Source organism: Crinia signifera, chromosome 5, assembly GCF_055691185.1.
Source record: "Crinia signifera chromosome 5, ASM5569118v1, whole genome shotgun sequence".
Lineage (NCBI taxonomy): Eukaryota > Metazoa > Chordata > Amphibia > Anura > Myobatrachidae > Crinia > Crinia signifera.
This window is the reverse complement of record NC_139221.1, coordinates 304405647-304428739: the sequence shown is the minus strand read 5'-3', so window position 1 is coordinate 304428739 and position 23093 is coordinate 304405647. Positions and strand designations below refer to the sequence as shown.

The 23093-nt window shown below is 46.5% G+C and overlaps 1 protein-coding gene across 6 annotated transcripts in view; it reads right to left on the bottom strand.

Annotated features, from left to right (window-relative positions):
- SGCE (sarcoglycan epsilon) overlaps positions 1–23093 on the bottom strand; it is a 74901-nt gene that overhangs the window by 33537 nt on the left and 18271 nt on the right. For all 6 annotated transcript variants that reach the window (XM_083189441.1, XM_083189437.1, XM_083189440.1 and 3 more), the window contains 4 exons: positions 20640–20797; positions 17099–17171; positions 11502–11700; positions 3630–3792 (listed from right to left, as the gene is read on the bottom strand). In XM_083189441.1, coding sequence (XP_083045567.1) covers positions 3630–3792; positions 11502–11700; positions 17099–17171; positions 20640–20797 — 593 coding nt within the window. The remainder of the gene's footprint in view (positions 1–3629; positions 3793–11501; positions 11701–17098; positions 17172–20639; positions 20798–23093) is intronic.

Here is a 23093-nt window from a genome sequence, read left to right as displayed (position 1 = left end):
CATGCTTTGCAATAGTTTTAGCATTCTCTAATAGCAAAGCTGTGGCAAAGCATGCTGGGATGTGTAGTTTCACAGCATCTGGAGGGCCAACGTTGGACATGCCTGGTTTAAACTATTATTTCACATATCACCTGCTATTTATATGGTGCCTATATTACGGAGAGCTTCCCCTCCCCTCCCTCTAAACGGGGACACATACGGGATGATGTGAGGGCTATTTCTAATCTATCTGACTAGATAGCTTAGAAATATGCACGGATTGCTCCGTGTGAAGGCCCCCCGGCGACGGCGATGCATGGTCCCCTGCGTCCCTACTATCACCTGCATGCAGTCAAAATCTAGCTATCGCCAGTGTTCTCACCAGAGAACACTGGCTGGCACGGATTGTGCAGCACGCATCGCGCGTATGCAGAAATGTGTGCTGAGCGATCCGTGCTTAAGGAGGGAGGAACTGATTGGCTGCTGATTTATCACTCTCCACTTTATCACTTTTTGAAGCTTGATACATCTGGCCCTAAATCTTCCTCCATTTTATTTCTACCTAAGGCTTAGTACATAGACCCCTTATTCAGTGTTCCCTCTAAGCTGTGCGCGCGTGCGCGCGCACACAACTCGACGAGCGTGCGCACAGACATTACAACAGAGCGCACAAAGCAGCAGTGGTCCTTTTTTGCAGTTGTGGACTCAATTATTGTGTGTTTCACCCATTAACTACATTTTGTGCTGTGTTTTGAATGTTTAAATGTTTAATATCATTTTGAAGTAAAGTTAACACAAATGCTGAACGTCATTTTCCAGTAATATATGTGACGCACAAAAAATTTAATTTCCTTCCAAAGTTGCACAGTCAATATCTTTTACCGCACACAGCCTTCGTAAAATTAGAGGGAACATTGCCCTTATTACCAGGCAATAACACTCTGATTCTCACTTCTGTTACAATGGGTCTCCACTTTTAAATACTTGGGAATCACCATTACCAATAACAGCAGTGACTACATTCCAAACAACCTTACCCCGTTGCTAGCTTATATTAAAGATAAGTCTTTGGCCTGGACTAGACGGCCGCTAAATGTCCTTGGTAGAGTTATAGTGTGTACACACCTTAATTAGTCTAGTTAAGATGATTGTGCAACCATACTGTATGCACTGCAACACTCACCGTTGTATATCCCCGCTTCTTTTTCCCGACACCTAAATAGCCTTCTACAGTATCCTCGCTTATATGGGCTAGGATAAGTCTAAACACTCTCACTAGGGTGAGAGCGGAGGGGGGTCTAGCTGTACCACACTTCAAACTTTATAACTATGCCTCTCAGCTCTCAAACCTCAGGGTATGGCTTCAGGACGATAGTCAATCATCGCTACATGTTGTTTTTGCGGAGCAGGTCTGTCCCACACTGTCTCTTCCCCAACTTCTCTTGGGTCAAAAGATACCTAATAATGCTCCCTTATTGCTTATTCAGGCTATTAAAATATGGCAAGCCATCCAACGCGATATGGGCTACGCTAATATTGACCCGGAGACTCCCCTCTGGCACTCCGCTCAGTTACCTGAACTTGGGCGGCTGTCGGGTAGGAGGCTCTGGTCTTCTCGTGGTGTGGTGACAATAGGAAAACTTTATGAGGCCAACATTCTAAAATCTTTTCAGCAGCTGAAGGAAGAATTTGGATTATCCCAGACATATTTTTTTAGATACCTGCAGCTTCGGCACGCCCTCAATACCCAATTCAATAATAGTCCTCCAGTGCTGGCGTCTTCCCCACTCAGGTCCTTTCTAGGTAACTTGGGCCAAACTAGGGCTATCTCCCTATCGTACTCCCTTTTATTGTCATATATACATAAGGCTCCTCTATTGGCTCTTAAAGCCAAGTGGGAAGCTGATGTGGGATACATTGGGGAGGAGGCACTGGCGCTCCCACGTGGTGCCACGGTCTCTGCTAGAATTCAACAAATACAATTGTTTATACTTCATAGGACATATATGACTCAGTCAGATTAGCTAGATTTGGGGGATGCGCTGTGGCGGACAGCCCCAAGTGTCACCACCTGCAATGCAACTTCTGGCACCTGATTTGGGACTGCCCTGTGGTTTCTGCTTTTTGGGAATCTGTTAAATCTACCTTGGTATCCATTGGGATCTCTGGCCAGTTCCTTACGCCTGTACTATGCGTGTTGGGGTGTAGGGAGAATGCTCCCCTCAGTAATCCGGAGAGTCAGTTGGTGATTAATCTCTGCTCTTTAGCTAAAGTGGTGATAGCCAGGACCTGGATGGCCACATCAGGAGCAGCAATGGGCGAATGGAAGGCAATTGTTAATAACACAATTCTACATGAAAAATGTTGAAATACAACCAACTGTATGTAGAATGATAATCTGGAAGCAATTTATTGCTATATGTAAACCTGCCTTATTGTTGTGACACTCTCTGTAAACACGTTTAAATGTGATACTTTGTATGCATTAACTTTATTGTCTAATAAAAAGACTTTATTTAAAAAAAAAAACTGACTCTGATTAATGAGCGAGGTTTATATATTCCTGAATAGATATCTAACGCTCGTCAGTCTTATTATATTTGTTCAGGAAACTCACAATAAAGACGGCACTGATCCCATTATTTCTACGTTCCTTTATCATTCTTGTGTAATAATAATAACCTCATAAACAAATCAGAGGATGAAGAAATATTATTCTCTAAAAGATTAGCGAAGATTACGCCTATTTTTACTTTGAGACGGCAGAGCTATTCTGAGCCAATACTTATTGGGTGTGATCGTATTGTCGACCCGACTTAGGTCAACAGTCATTAGGTCGACTTGGGTCGACAGGCAGCAAGGTCAACAGGGTTTTAGGTCGACAGGTGTCTAGGTCAACATGGTTTTAGGTCGACAAGGGTTAGGTCGACAGGTCGCGAGGTCGACATGGTTTATTTTTTACTGTTTTTTGACCCGAATGACAGTCGACATGGACACAGTTGGAAGTCAACCGCAGCCCCTGCTTCGCTCGCGATGCTTCGGGCACAGGTCCTCGCTGCGCTCGGCACACTATTTTATTCTCCCACCACGCCCTAGTGGATGGTAGGGCATGAAACATCGCCTGTCGGCACATGTCGGCTCCAAAAACAGTGAAAAAAACCCTGTCGGCCTAAACCATGTTGACTTAATGCATTTGCCGACCTAAAACCATGTGGACCTTGTCCCATGTCGACCTAGACACCTGTCGACCTTCATCCATGTTGACCTAGAACCCTGTCGACCTTGTTGCCTGTCAACCCAACGGTGTCGACCTAATGACTCTCGACCTAAGTCGGGTCGACAATACGACCGTATCCCTACTTATTACACAGACATTTCTCTGCATCATATCTTTATGTGTCTAGCCACAGATAATTCTACCTCAGTATAATAGGTCGATAAGGTTGAGGTCGACAATATCTAGGTCGACACCAAAGGTAGAAATGCACACGGTTGACATTGGAAAAAGGTTGACACAAGCCAAAGATCTACACGAAAAATGGAAATGAATTTAAGCGAGTCACGATTTTAAAGCAGAACTTGTATTTTGAAGTTATTTTACATTTTGGGCCAAACTAGAACCAAAAGGGGTTTCATGTAACCATACTTACCAGTGAGATCTTACACCAGTCTATACTGAACTGGGCTCTGAACTTTTTATCACAGCTAATTGCAGGCTCCATCTCTTGGCTGCACCTCAGCTGATTCTGGGGGTTCTCAACTTCCCGAAGACATGACGAGAACGGAACATCTGCTCCGACCATGACGTAGACACTAGGAAAAAACAATGAAATAATATTACATGTTTGTGTTTTGTGTGAAATATCTTCTATAGAATAGTCACGCCCCCTCCCACTGCCGCCTCCACGGCTGTACCCCAATACACTCTCCACCTCCACCTCAAAAAAATTAAGAATAAATAAGAATTTAGAAGAAAAAAGAAGGAAGAATGAAGTAGGAGCATGAAGAAGAAGAAGTAGAATCAAGAAGAAAGAGGAAGAAAGAAGACTAAAGAAGAAGAAGAATGGAAAAAAAAGAAGACTAAGGGGCCCATTTATCATTGATCGCATTTACAATGCGATCTGGGCAGAATATTACCGCCCAGGATCGCATTGTAAAATGCGATCATATCACCTAAAATGTATCACCTGCCAGGAGCAGGGACAGGGCTCCGAAAATGAGCCCGTCCCTGCGATGTCTTTAGCCGGAAGCTGTTGGGTCTGCGCATGCACGGTTAGCACTGACCCCCATTAACCCCGTTGCCCTCACGGCCCTGGCGGCGGTGCGATCCGGTAGCCCATAGGCTACAATGGGCTATCGCCCAGGGATGTGAAGCCGGGCTGCCCGATGTTGAAACATCATTTAGCTCTGCATCCCTCATAGAAACCTATGGGTGAGGTGGCCGGTGGCGGTGCAGGAGGGTTCGCGGCATGGTTCAGAGATTCCTGCTGCGGTCCCACTTTGGTATATTAGGTGATAATTTATATTTGCGGCTAACCCCCGAAAACATGGGATTTAGCCGCAAATATTGCCTGATAAATGTGTCCCCACATCTCCTGGGTAACATGCGCGGGAAGTGTAGGAGAGCACATCCCCTCGGAAGCAGCCGCCAGCAGGAGAAATCATTTGATGGTTGCCAACCATCGAATGATTTCTCCCGCCATCGCAAATAAAAGTCATATGAAATGACTTTTATTTTCCAAATCTGAATCGGTCTGAATCGGGCCCTAAACCACTTTATCTCTCCCCCCTGCCAAAAAGTTTGTTCTGCCATGGCCGCACCCACGCTGTGGCTGACTCACCTCCGGTGCTCAGCCAGTGGACAGTGACAGGCAGCATATCAGTGCATTGAGCGAGTGCCGGTGCCCACACAGACCATGCTGCTGCTTGCTCCCCCATGCGACAGCTGGGACTGCCTTACAGTAGTTACGCCACTGGTCTGAGGCTTAGTTTTCCCTGTGGCTTGAGGGATGGAGATGGTTTCCTTAGCCAAGAGAGGAACGATAGAATGCAGTGCAGCTGTGTCACTGATATAACACAGATCTAGGGAAGCAATGCAGGGGAGTCTTATCTTAATTAGGAAAAGTAATTAAATACTGTATAATAAATGAACAAGGTACTTTATGGTGGCGATCAAGTTTAAAAAGATACTTGCAGAAACCTGTAAAGCAAATGATGTGATCTCCGGGTTCCTCGTCCAATTTGTACTAAGAAAGTAAGAGATTTGTATAAAAACATCATGTACTAGTCCTGGAGCCACCGGCCCTGACTGCCGGAGCCATGTAATTTGTCTCTTCACTAATAACAGACTTCGCGGCATCTCGGGCTAGTCTGCAACCAATTATTTCGGCATTACTGATGCGTGACTGCTTGTATTTCAAGTTAAAAGAGAAATTAGCCACTGAGTATTTTTATACAGAGGGAAGAAAAGCCGGAATGGAGGCACAAAACGATGCACAGTATTTAACATGAATAGAAAATAAATCCGGGCCCATCAGGAACCCATGCCAAGTGGCACAGCAGGAGCCCGGGCTGTGTGGTTGCCAAAGGATGCCCACTCCAGATCCCAAATTACTATGTTTATATTGTGACAACATAATTTGAAACCATGTATTGTTAGAAAGTGACTGTTTCTTTTCAATAAGTTTATACTAAAACTTTAGAAAAACAAATAAATCTTAAAAGGGATATTTTAATCATGGGAAAATTGTCATAAGGGTTATGTGGATAGTAATAACTGGCTTTTTACATTGATAAAGCTGTATGGGAGTGGTATGACTGTCCGACGGTTGGGATCCTGACGGCCAGTATACCGACATCGGAATCCCGGACGCCGGTACTCCGACAGGAGGGAGGAGCGCAAAAAAGCCCATTGTGGGCTCGCTGCAGACTCGGAGTCTTGCTGCACTTGCCACAGGTTCCGGGGGCATGGATCCCCACAAGGGAGAATAGCCCCTGTTGGTCAGGATCCCAACTGTAGGGCAGTTGAACAGTCAGGATTTTTATGTCGGTATACTGACTGTCGGGATCTTGACCTATGGCCAATAATCCGGCATCCAGCTGTATATTAGACAATTTAGCTAATGAAAATAATAAAGCATGTAGAGGCTAGTGTTTTATAGTAATTTATAAGATATGTTGCTTTTCCCCCTACTTCCTGTTAAAAGAGTGTGTACTGTGTAGATGCCAGTATTCCTGTTCTCAAAAGAAGTTTCATGCACTGTCCCAAGATGGCCACCAAAATCTCTACTCAGCATGTACAGAAGCCATCTTGAGACCTAGTTATTACTTGATTTAAAGCTTTTCCAGAATCCCTGTTTTCAGCAACACTCAATTACCAATGTACCATTTAACCAAAACCAGTGGTTAAGTAACTGAGCTGTCCATAGTGCGAGTCTTCTCCTGGTATGAGTCTATATAAACCTGCATTAGCAGCACCTCCACACACATCTTAGAGCAGTTGGGGGTTTCACCCATGTCCGAAACTACTGTAGGGATTTGTAAGACTTTCCCAAGGCACAAATGTGAAGTGGGGAGAAGGGAATTTGTATATTTGGATTAGTTTACAGTTGAGGGTTGAGGCATCTGTTGGAGAAGAAGCCCCTGTTAGCATTAACATGATCCATTCCAGGAGGGACACAATGTTCCTAGACTTCCTTGCCAGTGGCAGTTACAGAGTTGGGGCTCCAGCACAGTCCAATATTCAAAAGGAGGAGCCACACCAACTGCCACACCAAACACCACAGTCCGGGACTCACTGGAAGTTGGTATGGCTCCTCTATTTGAATTTTGGACAATGCCACAGCCACATCTTTGAAACATCCACTGGCATGGAAGTTCAGAAACAGAGCATTTTGTCCCTCCTGGAATGGGTCTTGTTGGGAGGGTTGCATCAGCAAGAATCTGAGTGTTGTGTCTGGGAACACAGCCTTGGATCCCCATCGCAACCATCAGTTGTAACTCTCAATTGATTTAGGTGCTGGCCAGACTGGATAAACTGAAGCTTAGTTATGGCTGGCTCTTGGATCCAGACACCTGGTTCCAGAATGTCTGCATCCTACAACACAGACCCAAGACCCGTCACACCTTGAAAATGGCCTGTGTTGATGAAGAGTGTTGGGTGTTACCCCCAATGCAGCAGCAGCAGAATGCCAAACATGCTGCGGCTGACAGGGGCTGCAAACGACATTGCAAGACCCCTTTTGGACATATACAGAACAGCCTTTGCATCTGCGCAGACTCCCAAACACCATATTTGTACACAAACAATTGGGTTTGCATTCAAATATGAATCAGGACCCTGTTCCACTACCCAAAAACATCTCAACAGAGAAGGAGCCAGATGCACTAAGCTTCAAAAGTGATAAATGGAAAGTGATAAACAACCAACCAATCAGCTCCTTCCTGACATTTTCCCAACACAGTCTGTGACATGGCAGGTAGGAGCTAATTGGCTGGCTGTTTATTACTCACCATTTTATCACTTTTGAATCTGAGTGCATCTGGCCCATTGTCATATACCATCAGAAATACATTTGGTATATTATTAATGACAGCTGAATTAAAACTTGAATTCCTTTTAGGACACTCCTAGCTGCGACTGTGCCTTGCTACCTTCACAATATTAGATGTCAGCAGTGAGACTAGCCCTAGGGCAGAGAAACCATGGCAACTGCCTTAGGCCTCAAGGTGTTAAATTCTTCCTCAAAGTGTTAAATATTGATGATGTTGATATTTAAGCATTCATTAAATAGCCCCCTTAGAAACAATGGCCCTTATTCAGATCTGGTCGCAGTACAAATTTGTTCTCAAAATGGGCAAAACCATGTGCACTGCAGGTGGGGCAGATGTAACAAGTGCAGAGAGAGTTAAATTTGGGTGGGGTGCGTTAAAACTGAAATCTAAATTGCAGTGTAAAAATAATGGAGCCAGTATTTACCCTGCACAGAAACAAAATAACTCACCCAAATCTAACTCTCTCTATACATGTTACATCTACCCCACCTGCAGTGCACATGGTTTTGCCCATTTTAAGAACAAATTTGTACTGCGATCAGTACCAAGGGCCAATATATGGGCAATCTGATGAGATCCCGTGATGTCTCCCAGGATAACACTGAGCATGCGCATGCTGGTATAATGGAGGATCCAGTGGCGTAACTATGGAGGGTGCAGGGGGTGCAGCTGCTATGGGGCCCGGCCGCCTGGGGGGGCCCGAGGGCCCAGCAGGCAATCCCCTGCACCCTTCAGAATATGTTACTTTTATTTAATATAGTACCGCCGCACTATGGGTGCTGCCGAGGGTGAATGTGGGACCCACAGCAGTTATTCTGTGTGAGTGAAGAGGGGGGACCAGTGGATGCTGGACGGAGCCACTCTGTGAGGAGGAAGGGAGCCCACAGCCGCTGTACGGAGCCGCTATATAGTGGGGGAGGGAACTGAAGTAGGTCGGCAGCCGCAGCACAGAGCTACTGTACTCTATAGCAGGGGAGGGAGAGAAGGGGGTCCGCAGCCGTACCACACAGAGCCGCTATATAGCAGGAGAGGGCGGGAATGGGGTCCTCCTGCAGCCGAAGCACGGAAGTGCTCTATAGCAGGGGAGGAAAGGTGGTCCTGTGTGCAGCCTATGCACGGAGCCCTGCAGGTCTCTAGGGGGAGGGGTTTCCGCACATGTTGCATGGAGACGTTCTGTGGGGAGAGAAGGGAGTGACCTCCTTCTACTGCAGAGAGAAGTTCCGTGGTGGTGGTGGTGAGACGGGGATGACTGGCTGCTGCTGCCTGAAGTCGTGTGAATGGAGGAGGAGCCACTGCTTCAGCCCAGAGCCACACTAGAGAAGAATATTAGACTGCTATGGACTGGAGCCCTGGTGATGGTGAGAACCCCCCTATTTGTCAGTTTGCCTCCCCCAAAATGGTGGTATGTCCCCCACCCTTTTGTCAATCTACTATGTCCTCTACCCTTCTGTCCATCTATGCTGCCCCCTTCCCATCCATCATTCCACTGTCATTCCTTTTAGTACATCCCATCTTTCAGTATGTGCCCACATATGGTGCTCTGCCCCAGTCCTTCTATGCCCATCACCCATCAGTATTTCCACCTATGCCCCTTTATGGTGCTCTGTTGGTCCATATGTCTGTCTCCCCCCCTCATCCGTCCATCTGTCTGGCAGTCTATGGCCCCATATGGTGTTGTTTGTCTTTTCATTTGGCTGTTTCCACATCCACACTGTCTTTTTCCCACTGACACTCTCTATACCTGACACTCTTTCCCTTCCTCTCTGACAGTCACCTCTCTCCCTGTCTCACAACGGTTAGAACTCCTCTCTCTTGGTCCTCACTCCTTCTGACACTCCCTTTCTCTCACCTTTCTTTTTCCCATTCCCTCTTTTTCATAAAAATCTCTCTTTCTCACTGACCACCACACTCTCCCTCTCACTCCACTTTTCTCTCTTTACCCTCTACCCTCTTTTCTCTCTAATTCCCTTTTATTCTTCTCCGTCTCCTAAGGAGCATTGTAGTGATAGCGGTGGAGGGGGGGGGGGGGGCAGTAGCGCATGCAGGGGGGGTTTATGACTACCCAGAACCCCCCCCCCCAGGAATCTAAGGACGCTAGGCTGAAAGCTGAGGGTCCCCTCTTTCCATGGGTATAAGAATTTTCAAAATCGGCCCTTGGGAACAGGAGATATCTGACTTCAAAGCAGTGGTCCCCATCCAAGCCTGTTAATTGCTCTTCTCAGTCAGATATTTCAGGTTCTGTCTGATTTAGAGATTTTTAGAGGGTATATTCCAAAAGCTGGGACTCTCCCTTTTTGATGGACAGTAGTAGCTTGTCTCTACTGTGCCCAGAACCAGAGATATCAGCCTTCCAGCAGCTGGTTACTGCTCCAGCTCCACACACCTGGTATGTAGTTTTATATTCTCGTTGGCAGATTGCTCTGCCTCCTGAATTCTCATCCCCTAGTCCCCAATACCATTTGGTAGGTGGGATTAACTAGTTTTTAATTCCAATTAAAATATAAGAAATCTTTTTCCGGGAACTGGAGATATCTGCAGTCAAGCAAGCTATCCACCCACCAGAACATTATGAATAATAAGCCCACTCCACTATACACCCCTCCTCTGCGTATTAAACATCCTCTACCCCCCTGGAAGTTATGTATCAGGGCCCCTTCATTCAGCCCAATGCCCCCTTCTCCCACCCCATCTCCCACCATCTGTGCAGTAAAGGGGTAATTAGTGGAAATTACTGATCCAGGCTCCAGGCCCTACATGCTGAGTGATTGATATAATACCCCCTACCACCCGTGGGACATCAAAGCTTCCCCCACCCCTACCGCTGGAGGATCAGTAGGGGCCCCAATACATTGCTATGCCCAGGGGTCTACACTGCTGTTGCTGCCCCTGTATTTGTGTATATATATATATATATATATATATATATATAAAATTATTATTATTTATATACATTTGGTCTATCTATAATACTTTAACTGAACCGACCCGTGCACCTAGACCAGTGGTGTCAAACTCATGGCCCTCTGTTGTGAGGGCCTGTTGTGTCCCACAGTTTTAGTAATCCATTATATAACATCTGTAGCGGGGCTTGCTGGGACGTTTAGTTCCCAGGCGGGGGGGGGGGGGGTGGGGGTGCCCCGGCGTGCACCGGTTCCACGGGACTGGGGGAGGGGGGGTTTGATGCAGCTGCAACGGGAGACGGGGGTGCCAGGCTGCTGCCGGGTTGCTCCTACACGCAGTGTGAGGTGTGTAGGTGCTCCACGGGGGGCACGGGCGATGTGGCGGCAGCCGCGAAGTCGCTCCATGAGGGGGAGAGTTACACCGCTCACCTCCATCCCCTCCAGCGGGGTGCCTGCTCCAACTTCCGCCCTCCAGTGGCCGATGCCCTATGCAAATGTCTAAAGCTGCCTAGTGGTGGCGCCGGCCCTGGTAGTTCCACAACAGCTGGAGTGGTATGGTTTGACACCACTGACCCACACTAAACATCACTAGGAGAATCCTCACTCCCCCTCAACGCTCCACAAACCTATCCATGAACGGTGAAACACCTAGACACATCTGCACGAATATAGAGTCACTGCAGAGCTGCACTTACACTGCAGAGCAGCCATTTTGTGCTTAACAAATTACCTCAGTTGCGTTTGAATGACATATACAGGCATACGACTTGCAGTAAAGTGAGCCATCCTTACTAGTCTCATTAGAGGGAGATTTGTTCCTTGAAGCATACATTACATCGCTGTAATTGGAAGAAGGGGGACATTATTTGCCTCTCTGCCTCAAGCACCGCAAATAGCATTATGACCTTTGCCTTATAGCTGGGATGTTTAGCGTAAAGCACAGTTGATAAGGCTTATATGTGCGGCTGTGAGATCATGTCCCTAATAGAAACAGACAATGCATTCAGGCAACAAAAGAAAAAGGAAAAAAATAGCAAAGTGAATACTGTAATCTTTGTTTCTGCTTACCCTTCTTTCATATCATTGATGGGGAGCGGAACTCGACCTCCCCTATCCAGTGCGGAGGTGATATTTATAGCATTTAGACGATCCGGTTGCCAGATATTTTTTACAGCTCCGAGAAAATCTCCAAGAACCTCGCTGGCCAACATCTCCTCTACGTTCATGTTTCTTATGAAGAACTCAGCTTGGTATGGGAGTGGGAAATCTGGTATCGAAATATATAAATAACGTGGCTTTTAGGATAAAGAAACCACAAGGCAAACAAAAAGAACAAATTAAAAAAAATAACTAACTGTTAAAACATAAAAAGTCATCTTTTTCTAGTAAAAAAACACAAATATCCGTAGAAAAAAAAACTAGGCCGAGCCTCTGCTAGAGTAGTATGCAGTTAGGAGATGACCATCATATATATTTCAGGGTTGCCAACCCTCCCGGAATGGCCGGGAGGATCCCAAAAATCGGATCCCCCTCCCGGCCCCCCAGAAAGGTGGGCAACCCTCCCGGATTCCGGCGGTCCCCTTCCCCCCCTCGACAACCTGCGGGCAGAAGCGTGAAATTGCCGCGATTCGTGGCATTTTGTCTGAAGGGGTGGGGCTAAATATGCAAATCGGTCATATTTAGCTCCGCCCCCTCAGCGGAGACCCGCATATTGCGGGATTCGCCTCACTGGGGGCAGGGACTAATGATGTCTCCATCAGGCCCCGCCCCCAGAAGTGATGCTGACAGTCTCCTCTCCGGGGTTCTCCCGAAGAGGAGACTGTAAAAGTCGGCAACCCTGATATATTTACATGCATCGTAGATATATTTACCCATAGGCCTTTTGGTTTTTCAGCAGTATGTGTTTTGGAATAGGGGGCCCAGCTTTATCTATATATCATTTTGAATTTATACATGTATACTATTTACTGTAGTAAATTCACTGTGACAGGCAGTGACTTCCTATTGGAAGCTTGACTTGCCAGTTACCCAATACTGTGTGAGGCCTTCTAGTGCCTGTAAACTACATTGTACAGGTTCAGAGACCGCGTCAGGGAGCTGCAGCAGCGTCGGCGGGGTGGGTGCCGACATCGTGGACAGAGACACCTGGCAGGGACAGCAACAGCACAGTGCATCTTGAACCCCTGACATGTTGTGCCCAGCAGGACTCTTGATCATTATTCCCCATCTGTTTTAACTTCCATCATTTGTATTTACCCCCATCCATGGTTCAGATATAGTAGTTGCATGGGGCAGCGATGTGAGGTGAGGCAGGGGAGACAAAGCCTTACCTGTCATATGTCAGTATACTTCAGAGTTTTTATGGTAAAATAAATTAGAATAATACAAAGAAGACTTTATAACTTATAAATATCATCTTTGTATTTTTCTAATCAATTTTATAGTCAAAATTCACCATATTCACCATATTTGCAGTGCACCGCTGAGAATATAGGGACTGTCACGGAGAGAGCAGAGGTAAGGCAGCTGTGAGCTGAGAATACATGGACTGTCAGAGAGAGAGCACAGATAAGGCACCTATGAGCTGGGAATACAGTGCTGTGAGCTGGAGAGACAGGGACTGTCAGAGAGAGAGCAGAGGTGAGGCAGCTATGATCTGGGAATACAGGGACTGTCAGGGAGACAGAGGAGGTGAGGCAGCTCTGAACTGGGAATACAGGGACTGTCAGGGAGAGAGCAGAGGTGAGGCAGCTATGAGCTGGGGATACAGGGACTGTCATGGAGAGCACAGGTGAGGCAGCTATGATCTGGGAATACAGGGACTGTCAGGGAGAGCACAGGTGAGGCAGCTATGAGCTGGGAATATAGGGACTGTCAGGGAGAGAGCAGAGGTGAGGCAGCTATGAGCTGGGAATACAGGGACTGTCTGGGAGACAGAGTAGGTAAGGCCGCTATGATCTGGGAATACAGGGACTGTCAGGGAGAGAGCAGAGGTGAGGCGGCTATGAACTGAGAATACAGGGACTGTCAGGGAGAGAGCAGAGGTGAGGCAGCTATGAACTGAGAATACAGGGACTGTCAGGGAGAGAGCACAGGTGAGGCGGCTATGACCTGAGAATACAGGGACTGTCAAAGGAGAGCACAGGTGAGGCAGCTATGATCTGGGAATACAGGGACTGTCAGGGAGAGAGCACAGGTGAGGCCGCTATGAGCTGGGAATACAGGGACTGTCAGGGAGACAGAGGAGGTGAGGCCACTATGACCTGGGAATACAGGGACTGTCAGGGAGAGAGCAGAGGTGAGGCATCTATGAGCTGGGAATACAGGGACTGTCAAGGAGACAGAGTAGGTGAGGCCGCTATGATCTGGGAATACAGGGACTGTCAGGGAGAGAGCAGAGGTGAGGTGGCTATGAGCTGGGAATACAGTGACTGTCAGGGAGACAGCAGAGGTGAGGCTGCTGTGAGCTGGAGAGACAGGGACTGTCAGGGAGAGAGCAGAGGTGATGTGGCTATGAGCTGAGAATATAGGGACTGTCAGGGAGAGAGCAGAGGTGAGGCATCTATGAGCTGGGAATACAGGGACTGTCAGGGAGAGAGCACAGGTGAGGCATCTATGACCTGAGAATACAGGGACTGTCAGGGAGAGCACAGGTAAGGCAGCTATGATCTGGAAATACAGGGACTGTCAGGGAGAGAGCAGAGGTGAGGCAGCTATGAGCTGGGAATACAGGGACTGTCAGGGAGAGCACAGGTGAGGCAGCTATGATTTGGGAATACAGGGACTGTCAGGGAGAGCACAGGTGAGGCAGCTATGATCTGGGAATGCAGGCACTGTCAGGGAGAGCACAGGTGAGGCCGCTTTGAGCTGGGAATACAGGGACTGTCAGGGAGAGAGCAGAGGTGAGGCAGCTATGAGCTGGGAATACAGGGACTGTCAGGGAGAGAGCACAGGTGAGGCAGCTATGAGCTGGGAATACAGGGACTGTCAGGGAGAGAGCAGAGGTGAGGCAGCTATGAGCTGGAAATACAGGGACTGTCAGGGAGAGAGCAGAGGTGAGGCAGCTATGAGCTGGAAATACAGTGACTGTCAGGGAGACAGCAGAGGTGAGGCTGCTGTGAGCTGGAGAGACAGGGACTGTCAGGGAGAGAGCAGAGGTGAGGCGGCTATGAGCTGGGAATACAGGGACTGTCATGGAGAGCAGAGATGAGGCGGCTATGAGCTGGGAATACAGGGACTGTCATGGAGAGCAGAGATGAGGCCGTTATGAGCTGGGAATTCAGGGACTGTCAAGAAGAGAGCATTGGTGAGGCCACAGCAGGTTGACATGGCTTGGGTTGACACATACAATAGGTCGACTGGGCTAAGATCGCGAGGGTTGGAAGGTCGACACAAGAATAAGATTGAGTATGGTTAGGACAACAGTCAAAAGGTCGACAAGAGTTTTTCACATTTTTGTCCCAAATGTCAACATGGACACGTCAAAGTGTACCGCGTCCCCTCGCATGGCTTGCTGCGCTCACCATGCTTCGGGCAAGGTGCTTTGCTACGCTCGGCACACTATTTTATTCTCCCTCCACGCCCAAGAGGATGGTAGGGCATGAAATACCACCTGTCGGCACATGTCGGCTAAAAATAAAAAGTGTGAAAAAACCCATATCGACCTTTGACTATTGATCTAATCCATGTCGACCTAATGACCCTGTCGACCTAAAATCAAGTCGACCTTCATGCATGTCAACCTAGACTCATGTCGACCTAAATGCATGTCGACCTAGTGGTGTCGACCTAATGACTGTCGACCAACATGCTGGTGACCCAATGACCATATCCTGTCTTTCCGAAGCTCTACACAAGTGGTCCTCGTCTTTTGGACAACTCTTCTGATAATTCTTTTCACTCCTTTGGCAGAAATCTTGTGAGGAGCCCCTGGTCGTGGCCTGTTTATGATGAAATGAATTAACTAACAAATTATGGCCCCCAGTGCTCATTGGAACATTCAGAAGTTTTGAAACCCTTCTGTAACCAATGGCATCAGTATTGTGACAATGAATCACAATGATTGGATAGAAGTCTTGTTCTTTATTTGTAGCAGGTAGACAGCATATAAGGTGGCAGCATGGCAATTCTTCAGTCACAGCATAGAAGGTTTTCCACAGTAAGGATACAGTCCAGAGAACACCTAACGTAATCCCAATATCTCCGGCCTATCACCCAGACGCTTTTAGGCATTGGGGAGCAATGACCCCCTCTGCTCTGGACAAACATATAAGAGGAAGTAACAGGTGCTGTTAATCAGCAGAGAGTGATTCACAAATCATCTTTAAAAAAAAAAAACTGGATCTCTCTAGCTCTGCTGCTGCTGTTCTAAATCATGGACTGGATCCTCTACAGCACCTACACCTTGACGTATGGCATTGTACGCTGTCCCTGCCACATTATGTTTTGCAACAATAATGGAGCAAAGGTTTTGCTTTTACCCATCATGAGATGCTTCTTGTGTGACACCTTGGTAATAAGACACCTTTTTATAGGCCATCGTTTGGGACTAAAACAGCTTATATGAATTTACAATGACAAGGTGCAGGATTGCTTTCTAACTACTGACACATTTCAGTGGATGTCTTGTCTTTCCATGCTTATTGCCCCTCGCTTTCTTCATATGGGCAATACTTTTTACCTGCGTCATTTCACATTATGACACATAATATCCCCATTACAATCTATTTACTAAATAGAACAATGCATACTGGTACCGATTTTCTTATATAAATTGCAAAACTGACAACTAAGTTCCATATTGTGGGAGATTTACTAAAATGGGGGTTTCGCATATGCTATTGCCACATCCCTTCGCACGCGGCATAACAGTTCTCTCCCCTTCTGTAATAAAAGTTAGTCTAAACTGACTTTTATTCTGGCTGCCGATCGCTGAAAAGGGGCCAGGCCTGATGTCATGTGATGTCACCTGTCCGCCCCAAGCATGCATCCACCATTGAACATGGGGCCGAATTCGTACATGAACAAACAGATCTGAATCGGCCCTTTCATTTTATAAAATGGAGCCTTGCACCACAGGGGCAGATATATATTACTGGTGATAGGGAGAAACAGAAAATATACATAATGAGCTCTTTCACGGTGACACAATGGGGTAATTCAGACCTGATCGCTGCTGAGCGAATGTGCAGCGGACAGTGAATCCCGCCTTACGATTGAATGTGCTCGCTGTGCCAATAGAAATGTGCGGCTAGCGAAGAATTCACAGCCGAGCAAAAATTACCAAAAGACTTCATCAGACGCTCACCATCGAATGAGTTCTCTACTGGGCACCAGTCATCGCAGGCCCAGAGTAGCCCGGGACTTACAGTACTTGGCTGCGATGAAAACAGGTGTATCCGGCCTGGAGCGGACTTCGCACACCCTCCCCTAAAACACCTGGGAACACCTGCATTTTCTTAGGCGTTTTTTTTTAGCACTAAACCACCCCCAGATGGCAGTTTCCTGTCAATCACCTTGCAAATGGCTAGTGAAGGAAAAAAGCAGCAGGATTATTGCGCTAACAGGCGTCGTGCATGCGAACTACGGGCCACATGCATATACATAGCAGCAATCAGGTCTGAATAAGGCCCAATAGCTCACACCACCCCCCAATGACAACTTACCTTCTGCTGACATGATGTTGATGACCAAATTATGTCTCGCTGTCTCAAATGTACGTCTGTTATACGCCGTTATCTATCAGATGAAACAAGATGAATGGGAATCAATAATTAATGTTCAAAAATGGCAAATTAAATAATATAAGTTAAAAATCCCCCATATAGAGCACAAGAATGGATGTAATGCATTCCGGTGTTAAGTGGGTTTACGTGTGATTTATATGTCTGTAGCTCCTACTAATAACAGCTTATTACTCTGCTGCCAATAGAGAGAGATCAGGGGTTGAAGCATTGCCCACCTACCTCCTCTCTACTCCGCCCACTCCTCCTCTCTGCTCTGTCTGCCCACCTCACCTCTGCTCCACCCACCTACCCTCTCCACCTCTCTGCTCTGTCCACCCACCTCCTCTCTGCTCCACCTACCCACTCCTCTTCTCTGCTCTGTCCGCCCACCTCCTCTCTGCTCCACCCACCTACCCACTCCGCCTCTCTGCTCTGTCCACACACCTCCTCTCTGCTCCACCTACCCACTCCTGCTCTCTGCTCTGTCCGCCCACCTCCTCTCTGCTCCACCCACCTACCCATCCACTCCACCCACTCAAAACCATTGGGCATTGGTGGTTACCCATCAATGGTTGTTAATCAGTGATGGTGGATGGTCATCTCTATTCACAATATTGAGTCAAAAGAACTCGCAGCATACGCTATTTCCAAGAGCAGCACTTGTGAACTTCAGGACTAGCTTACGAGCCATGTCAGGGAACGAGGTACTCTCCGTGTCGACTTACGCTGAAATTCGGGACAATTTTTAAATAAAAACTCATGTTGACCTTTTTGACTTTTGACCTTCCCATTGTCGACCTAATGCTTGTGTTGACCTTCCAACCCTGTCCAACTGGGCTGCGTTCACAAAGGGACCGATGTCTTACTGCACATGTGCATACACAGGGTGCCTGCACCCAAGGTGACAGATTGCATTTAATGGCCGTTCTCATACTGAGGCCATGACGCGGGTGCGGGCAGCTGATATAACCGGATGTCAGCTGCCCGCCCATTTGAAATATGAAAAGAAACGGACAATCCAGTAATATATCTTTCGATGGTCGGCGACCATCGAAAGATGTGGGAGGTTCCCCCTGGCCTGCTAATGGACGTTACTGTGTAAATTCCATTTGCATGGCCTGCATGCGAATCGCGCTTGCGAAAGGGTGGCGGCAGCCAACCATTCGCAAGGCGGGGTTTGGAGACTCGCAAGGCTGCGAATCAACCAGAATAACCCCCAAAGATTAGGCAGCTCTAGAACACAGTAACGTGCATGTGCAGTAATGGTGCAATGTATCATCTGTACAATGAAGGTAGGTCGCACACCTGTTACTGTGTCATCGACATTTGTCAAATATGATTTATCTTTTCCTTTTTGTTGCTTTTATTCCCCCCTCTAATCAGTAATATTTTCTGAATCGAAAGACCGGTGTTTGTTTGTATGTGACTGAGTGTAAATCTCTGCCAATGTGCTTAATCATCGCTAATTACTGTATAATCCCCAACGATACAGTGAGGGTCACAGAAAGTGCCAGCCAAGCAGCATAACGAACATCTTCCAGCAGCCAATGCCGTCTCGGCTTAATTAGCATATTTACTATTCAGCGCAACAACACATAAACTATAAAGAGCAAAATAGAACCACGCAAAAGAAAGAAAAATAGAATTCATGCACCCAAAATAAACTAATGGTTGCCAAGCTGATTAATAAGGGAAAATATCATTCAACATGTTAAATGAAAACACGGCTTAGTCTAATTTTACAGCCACTGGGTGGAAAACTGTTTTATTGGCATCAAATAATCAGCTTTATATTTGATGTGTGTTCAAAAAAGACATTTACAGTAGCATTCTACATGGTCGTTGCGCGTATAGCCTGCAGTCAAACAGTGAATGGCTGTGAGAATGCTGTTTGGTAGTTGGCTGGAGCTATTTACCAATCAGAGTGCTGATAGCCATTCACTGTATGGAAGCATGTAGAGCGTTGGCGTGAATAGGTGGATAGAAGACCTAGGCCCTGATTCTGGTTGATTTGCGCAAAATACACAGGGGAGCGATGTTTAGCTACTGCTCAAGCGCATGCTGCTTTGTGCGAGCGAGCATGGCGAATTGATTATTTGCCGGCATGTTTGCAGGTAGCAGTGCGGGCGTGGGGCGCCGGCCTCAGATTTTCGCAAGTAATTTGCAGACTTGCACAGGGCAGGTTTTAACTTGGTCTGGGCAGTCGCTATCTGTTCACAGGGCATCGCAAATTCACACAGCATCTGTCAGAGCTGAATAACCCCCAATGACAGCAGAATCACATTTTTAATACTCTGGCATTTGTAAATTTGTGTTTTATTGCAATGAAAAGGTTATACCGGGTACCAGACAAGGACGCAGCTGTGCGCTTCTTTCATGGTAAGATAAATGCTTTCGGCAGTTTTTCAACCTCATACATAAACCCCATTGTGTGTTCTGTCTACAAATCTGATGTGACACTTATGCTGCTTTCACACCGCACAACCTGATTTAGACCAGGTATTTAAAACGTTTTTTAAAACGTGTCAGAGGAAGTTTACCCCCTTTCACACCGCATCTAAATACCTTGTCTAAAGCAGGTTTGCGGTGTGAAAGCAATTGTGAAAACAGCTCACATTGCTCCCCTGTGCACTGTGGCCGGTCCAGGCTGGGGGGGGGGGGGAGGCTGGAGAACTGATTCATTTATTGGGAGGGGGGGAGGGAGGCTGGGCAGCCTCCCCACAATGAATCAATTTTTACAGAGGACACCAGGGCAGCCGCGCGCGCGCCCCCCCATACATTAATCAGTTTTGCCGGAGGACCCGCGGGCAGCCTCTCTCCCCCCCCCTCTCTCCCCCGGCCACAGTGCACAGGGGAGCAGTGTGAGCCGTTTTCGCAATCGTTTTAACAGCCTGGACCGGGGGGGGGAGAGAGGCTGCAAAACAGCGCGGTATGCACACGACGGGGGGAGGGGGGGGGGGGGGAGGGGAGAGAGGCTGCCCGGGGGTCCCAGCGCAGGGGGACTCTACAGTGTATGTTATATCAGTGGCGGGGTCCAGCGCGACTATTCCCCTCGCTGCGCTGCTCAGGGGGGAGGGGGGGGGGGCGGTAGGAATCCCGTTTCAGATCCGTTTTGACACCAAAAAAAACGGGTCTGAAACGGGTAGGAACCTGCTTTTTTACCGTTTCCAAAAACCGTTTTTTTTTTAAACGGTAAAATCACTTTGCACCTTTCAGACTGCACAGATTACCGTTTCAAAACGGTTAAAAATCGGTAAAATACTGTTTTTTTTGTGCGGTCTGAAAGGGGCATTAATGTATATTTTTAATAACACACCCGTACGCAACCCTGTCTGTTAGGCTCCTTTGTATTTTATTGACACGTTGTGTTTATGTACAGTAGGTGTTTGTACACAGCTTGAAATAAAGTATATGTGTACTTCTACAGATATAGTGATATGCAGCTATTGATATTAAAAATATACATCATTTTATACCATACCTCAATAATGGTAGGCTTTCCCACACTCTCGAAAGTGGGAGATCCATAGAGTACCCCATCACTGTATGGCGTTCGCTGGATATAACGCAGCCATCCCGGCCGGTCAGGATAACCCATCAGATTTGTATTAAATGTTATTGGATCATTGCTTAGCTCACCTGCACAGGAGACAAGAGGTTAATGCAAAGATCTAGAGCAATTATTGGAGCAAAAATGATTCCTAAATAAAAAACTCTTGAACATGTAGAAATGTTCTATTTTATATTTCCTGGTAGCTGTTTTGTAATTTCTTCCAAAACGGACAAAATATTCCCTCCCTTGTTTATTAGGACTGCTGTTTGATCCATGATTTTACTGCGTTCTAACCAGTGATTTTAAAATTGCCAAGGCACATCCTCAGTCCCCACAGGGAAAAAAACACAGACAATGACCCCCACAAGAAAAAAAAACCAAGCCCATTGGCCGCCACATGAACAAAAATATCACATAAACCCCAACATAAAAAAAAACAATCATTCACACTGCCCCCCATAGAATACAAAAATAAAACACATTGGCTTCCTATGAACACAGTAAAATACAATATGGAGTGCCCAAGGGTATATGACACTTTTCTGATATTCCTTCTCTCAAGACCACTACTCTCAGCTTACAATGTATTCTGTTTGCCTAACATAAATGGTAGAGACCCTTACTGTGGGATGTACTAAGCTAAAAATGGGGTTAGAACGCATTTCCTAATGTATTAATATCCGGCTGCTGCGTCACCTTATAGCAGGGTATCGCCACCTTTGGATGGCGATACCCTATAGAAGCCTATGGGCTTCTTATCGCTGACAGCCGCCTCCGCCGGAACACGCCCATTGTGATGTTGTGCGACTTTTACGCTCAATAGGCAAATCAGATGCGACTTCCGGTGATTTGTACACCAGGAAGTGTCTGATTTATTCGTACCTAATGCAATGTGATGTAATATAACAGTTGCAGGCCAAGAAGTAATGGGAACAGAGTTAGAAAATCTCACACAAAACTGCACTATAAAGGTATACATTGAGCTGGTGAATTATAATTGGCAATGTCTAAATTAACTTACAAGTACAATATTACAGCACATTTGTAATAAAATAAACATAAAAAAATATGATTTCCAACCTTAGAAATGAAAAATATAATTTTTCTTTTTTTTTTTTTAATAAATGCAAGTTAAGCATATCGGGATGCTAACTTTCTGATTAAAATGATATATAGCATGCCTATGTTTTTTTATCTGCATGAAAAATGTTCTTATAGAGTGTTACCTAGCCAAATAGTGTAAAATTATTTTTATGTGGATTATAGGGTATTTTCAATTAACGTCGGATCCATTCTAACATTCTTTAATCGGAATGGATCCGACTTAGGTTATTCAATTAGCAGGCAAATCCAACTTTTCGGATTTGGCTGCTGCACCGGGACTGGGTGAGCAATGGAGGCGGCGGAAGGCGGGACATTGCCGGGTGAGCCACTCTCACCCGACTCGGGCCCTTATTCTGATCGGTGCGGATATTCCCGCATTCTTACGGAGCGGTCCGCACGCCACGGTGTTCTGCCGCGTGCGGCCATCGCCCGTAGAAACGCCCACGTGTCCTCCGCATTCGGACGGACTCACTCTTTAAGAACAGGGCGTGTTTACGGACGACATACAAACCATGCGTGTGCGGGAGAAACACTCAGATTCTGCACGGTATTACAGAGTATTACAGAGTATGCTCGGGAATACCGCATCCGAACGGGAGCCAAGCGGTGCTACCGCCCGTAAGCGGAGTATTTACGCCAAACAACCCACTATTATGTATCTTCTGCAATACATCACATGACCCACTTATTCAATTACCTATCCTCATAAAAAACTGCTTATTTTGAATTGGAATCAATTAGATGCCAATATATCCTTACAAGCATGCCTAACACATGCATTGCACACATTAACCCTTACAGCAATTTAAGTGCCATGGTTTGTTTTTTTTGGTATTTTTATTTTTTTGTCATTGCATCACAGTGGCATTGACAGTGAAATTTATATAAATAAATTGCTTTACTTTACAACAATTGTGTGGTTTAATTAGTACATGTCGCATACACATGTGTATTGCTAGTATTAATATTCAGTCATGTCCATTGTTAGCAGGTTTAAAGTGTGTCAGAAGTACAGCATATGTGGGTGATTAGTAAGGTTTCCTTGAAGCAGCAATGGTTTCAATTAAAGCACTGACAAGCGTCCTATTAGTGATTAATGAGTAAAGGAGTCGATTTTATTGGGTTCAGGTGTTAATGCTTGTAGTCATTAGGCGGTCCGTTCGCCTCCCGCAGGAACGAGTGGTGTCCGCAAAGCAATAGTGGCCTTTTGGACACCGCACATTTCTTCCCTTTTTGTTCGCGTGCATTCGGAGTGCTATCCGAATGCACGCCCCCCAA